Below are 5,200 nucleotides of genomic sequence, written 5' to 3'. Positions count from 1 at the left end.
CAATTATAATTATGCTTTTCCTTAGTTATGATAAAGAATAAAGTCAATATAAATATTTTAACTGTAATTCTTACTTGATACCTGTTTTGTTATATATAATTTACTATGTTAAAGTTAAAGCCTTCCTTTTCATTTGTACAGAAAGTGAGGAAATGGTGTTGGATTCCTTCTGTATGTGTTGCTCTTATTGGTTAATAAATAAAACTATTCTGGCAAGTGGCTTAGTAGAATAGAACAAGGAAGGAATTCCGAACAGACAGAGGAGGAAAGAAGGCAGAGTCAGTGAGATGTCATATAGTCAATGCTGAAGACACACACTGGATGAAAACCCTGCCTGTAGGACATGATAGGTGATATACAGATTAATAGAGATTGATTAATTTAAGATATAAGCTTAAGCTATTTGCCAAGAAATGTTTCAAATAATATAGTTTCTATTTTTTGAAATTTTCTATATAATTATTTTGGGTCTGGAAAACCCAGAAACAAATGAGCAGCACCCACCAACATTTTTGCCTAGCTGAATTACTTTACAAAACTCCCTTTTGCAAATGAAATTATTATGGAGTATGTTCTTTTGTGTGGATACAATTGTAGGGATACATTTTTAAATATTATTCTCAATATATTTACTAGAGAAATTTAAGTAAAAATCTCAGTGTTACCATTATAAAGAGATTTTATTCCTGCAAAGGATTCTTATCAGGGCTTCTTTTATGTCTCTGTTCCTCAAGCTGTAGATGAATGGGTTCAGCATTGGAGTCACCACCGTGTACATCATAGCCATGGCTGTTTCCTTCACAGTAGAATTATTGGATGATGGACATAAGTAGAGACCAATAATTGTCCCATAGAACAGTGAGACCACAGATAGGTGGGAGCCACAGGTAGAGAAAACCTTGTGTATAACCTGAGCAGATGAAACTTTTACGATGGAGCAGACAATTTTTACATAAGACACAATGATCAGTAAGAATGGAATGACAACAATGGGCCCTCCCAAGATAAATATCATTAGTTCATTAATAAAAATGTCAGAGCAGGCCAACTTGAGCAGAGCAGATGTGTCACAGAAAAAGTGGGGGATTATGTTATCCTCACAGAATGACAATCTAGCCACGAGTAGGGTGTGCAACATGGAATACAACATGGTACATACCCAGGACAATGCTACCATACACACACAGAGCTTGGTGCTTATGATGCTGGTGTAATGAAGGGGAAAGCAGATGGCCACATAGCGGTCATAGGCCATAGCCACAAGTAGAAAGTTTTCCATGTTTGCGAAAAACATGAAAAAGTACATTTGTGTCAGACAACCTACATAGGAGATGGATGGATCTTGGCTCTGCATGTTCTGCAGTAATTTGGGCATTGTGACAGAGGAAAAGCAGAAGTCAGAAAAGGACAAATTACTGAGAAAGAAGTACATGGGTGTATGAAGATGAGAGTCCAGTAGAATGAGGATGATGATGATGAGGTTCCCCAAAATAGTGGTGAAGTACATGGCCAGGAACAGGACATAGAACAGGTGCTGGTGCTCTGGGGGGATTGGCAGACCCCGGAGGATGAAGTGAGAGATGACAGTTTGGTTTTTCATTATCATTCTTATTATCCAGTATCCAAATGAGGAAATATTAGGATCCTTTTAAATTAAAAACAAAATGAACACATATTTAAGATACATTTTGTACAAAAAGAGATCTGACAATGATTAGTGACTATATCCTCAATCTCCTAATGTCTTTAATTATTATAATCATCATTGATTTTTTTCCAAGTTCTTCTTAACATGATTCTATCTCCCATCCTTTTCAAGAATATATATGCATTTTCCACTCTAATGCAATGGTACTAATGCTTCTCTCTCCTACTGCCTGCTCAACTGTTGTTTGTTCATTTGTAACTTGCTGTAATTTTGTATATTGACATTACTGTAAAATTTGTTAATCTTTGTCATCATATATATATATATATATATATATATATATATATATATATATAGTTTCAAGAAAAGCACACATACTCCAATGACTTATATTACCATTTAAATCTCAGATGTATATGTCTCTATACCATACAAATTTCTGTTCCACTATTCACTAATAATCTTCTACCCACTCATGTATTACAGGTATCAGGAACTCAAAAGCCCCACAGGAAATTATTGTTTCCAATTTGCTGTCTTCCAGAGAATTCCTCATTCTTTTACCTCTCAATTTTCTCATTGTATTGTGAAAGAAATTCAGGTTTGAATCAGAAATCTCTGAAGGTTGATCCATTCATTTTTCACTATCTTGAACTAGTATTGCAAATTATGCAGAATCACGCCATTATTATCTACCTATTTCATCCATCACTTTCCATTAGATTATATTCATATATCAGGGTCACCTTTTGTCTTTACTGGAATACAGAAGCAAATTCAACTCATGTCCATGTTCTTTTGTCTCTTGATGCTTCTCTTCCTCTTCAGCATGCTTCATTTACGCATTCTAACAGAGGCGTTCAATCAACTATTGTCTGATTTAATCTTCACATTACCAATGTTGCTCTGAGGATAATAAAAAGCTCCTATCAGGGACACAAACACTGTTTCATTATCTCTCGTGTGTCAGTGGTATTTCACCATATTGTCTCACGGTGACACTTGCTTTTTTCTCTTAACAAATGCTTGGGTTAAAACGCTTCCCCTTGCACATTTTAGAGTTGCTCGTCTACTTTACTATCACTTCCTTCCCTCTTCTCCTCCACCATTTGGTTCATCTTCACTTGTATGTAAAGGTATTGCTTATCACCTACACAGCTAGATTTATAATCTCCCCACACTAAGTAAAACCTTCATCCATGTCTCATATCATTCTACTTATATCCAATGCACTTATCATTTTAATCACTGCTTTAAGCTTCCATCACATAAATTGTAATCTACATGCATTAGAGGTCTTATATGACATAATTCTATTTGTTATTTACAATATTTTTAATCTCTATCTAGGGCCAGTATCTACTATGAATTATGATTTTTTTCAGTGAAAGTTTGTTGCCTGGTGCCCAAACTGATATAGATTTCTTCAACTTAAAGTTATAAAATTCCCCATTTCAGTTGAAAGACATGGCCATTTGATTTACAACTAAGGTGCGTTAGACCCCGATATCAATTTTGGAAAAATTCTAAGGGTAATAAGATATTCTATAAATATCATTAAAATCTGCAGATTTTGTGCAAAACAACTAAAATTTCATAACATGAGATTCATTCAGTCAGTTCAGTCAGATGAAAGAATTAGGGGAAAGGGGCAACACACTGTAGAAATCTTTTGCATTTTTGCCTTAGATAGAAGTCTATAATCTCCACTCTTCTCAGAGGCCCCAATATTATAGAGAGTTTTCAAATGTTCACCTTATCAGATGCCAATCTATGTAATCAGTGTCCAAAGTCACATGCATGTGCACATACATACACACACAAACATACACACACAAACATACACACACACACACACACACACATACGTCATTTTGGGATTCTGTATAGCACTGACTAGTGAAGTTATTACATGTTTCAAAGCTGATAAAACAGGAGAAACATAAAGGTATCTAAGCAACTTTCTTTGGAATGCTACAACCAAGTCTGACAGTCTTTAATGCAGCTGAATTTAGAGTTTGTACACTTAGACTTTGCAGATTAGCCTGGCAAAGAAAAACCATGTGGGGAAATAAAATCACCCACCAATTAAAAAGATACTCACCTTAGGTATCCAAGACCGGCCTCAAGCAAACAACACCCCTGACTCTTTCCCAAACACTGGGATTACAGTTATATGCCACTATTCCCAATTTCTGCTTCTCTTATAAACAAACAATACCTTTGTGTTTGGAGGCATGTGTACATAGATCACAATTCAGAGAAATCACCATCAACTGTTACCAATAATGGGTTAGTCGAGGCTGTGTCTTCATGCCTTCTTTAGATATGAGGCCCACCAGTCTCAAATTAAACAACACAGAAAAATACCAAGGGATATATTTCAAATGGTTGGTATACCTGTGTATTATCTTTGATTCTTTAGAAGAACTGATTTCATTTATAGAGATTTTATTTTACATGAGCACCTAGATGATATTAAGATATTAATATCTTTCTTGATAGACTACATTTAGGAGAAATAACAGATGTTACCACTAAAACACAGATTTGTGAACTTGTACAGATAAAATGGATCATCATCTTCAGTAGGACATTGTTCAGAGTTTGCTAAGACAACACAGTAAAATGTATAGTAAACCATTCAGCACTAGAGCAGTGAATTCTATCTCACAGCACTACTCTCATGTTGAAAAGGTGTGGTATTGAGAGAAAATTGCATAATAAGAAATTGAAATGAGGCTATCAAAATGAAAGTGGTTATTGATGATGATCAAATATTCACAGTGTGATAAATTCTTGTGAGAAAGTGAAAAGACTAATGTTATCATACCTGAAATATGTCCTGCATGACACTGGAAATTTATGTGGATTGACAGCAAGACACCAGCTTATTTTTATGAATATACCCAGACCTAATGAGACTGAGTCAAAGTTTCTGGTTCAAGATCCTGCTCCCCTTATTTATTTGCAGGCACTGTAACTAGTGGCCTCTCTAATCATCGTCTATCTGCCTAACACTACTCACATCCACCTGTGGACATTCCTTGGTCTTAGGGGCCATGCATCCCTTAGGAGTCCAGATACTGTATAACTCATTAAAGGCAGAGTAATTACCCTGGTCCTTCCTAGGACCAATTTACCTAGTGGAGAACAATTACAGTCATTGATCATGCCTTCCTCTACTTAGTGGAAGGTAAAACTTAAAGAACAACTACAAAGAGAATAAACATATAGCATTAACAAGAAAACCAAAAAAAAATGTAGAAAGATGCACACCCATTGAGTGTTAAAGCAGTGAACAAGCTTCTGTTTGACTGGAATCCACTTTGTCAGAGGGAGAAATGTAGAAATTGACAAGAAAACCACCCAAGTTACCAGGCACTGTTTTCATTGCTAATAAGTTAAAGCATCTCACTCAACAAAAATTTACACAAGGAGCCACGAATAATTTTGAAAGGTACTTAGTTATGATAAAATAAAGTAGATATAAATATAATAACTATAATTCTTGCTTGATAACTTTTGTTATATGTAATTTTACTATGTTAA

General features: G+C 35.1%; 1 protein-coding gene across 1 annotated transcript; it reads right to left on the bottom strand.

Annotated features, from left to right (window-relative positions):
* Positions 1-667: 667 nt before the first annotated feature.
* LOC121456389 (olfactory receptor 1468-like) lies at positions 668-1,606 on the bottom strand. Its single transcript, XM_041664479.1, has one exon. The coding sequence runs from the start codon at positions 1,604-1,606 to the stop codon at positions 668-670; it is 939 nt and encodes a 312-aa protein (XP_041520413.1).
* Positions 1,607-5,200: the final 3,594 nt, after the last annotated feature.

The sequence above is a fragment of the Microtus oregoni genome, unplaced genomic scaffold, assembly GCF_018167655.1.
Source record: "Microtus oregoni isolate MIOR12 unplaced genomic scaffold, Mior012 000015F_ref0000493, whole genome shotgun sequence".
In the NCBI taxonomy this organism is placed as follows: Eukaryota; Metazoa; Chordata; class Mammalia; order Rodentia; family Cricetidae; genus Microtus; species Microtus oregoni.
Note: the sequence above shows the minus strand (reverse complement) of the source record. Positions and strands in the feature narration are given on the sequence as shown.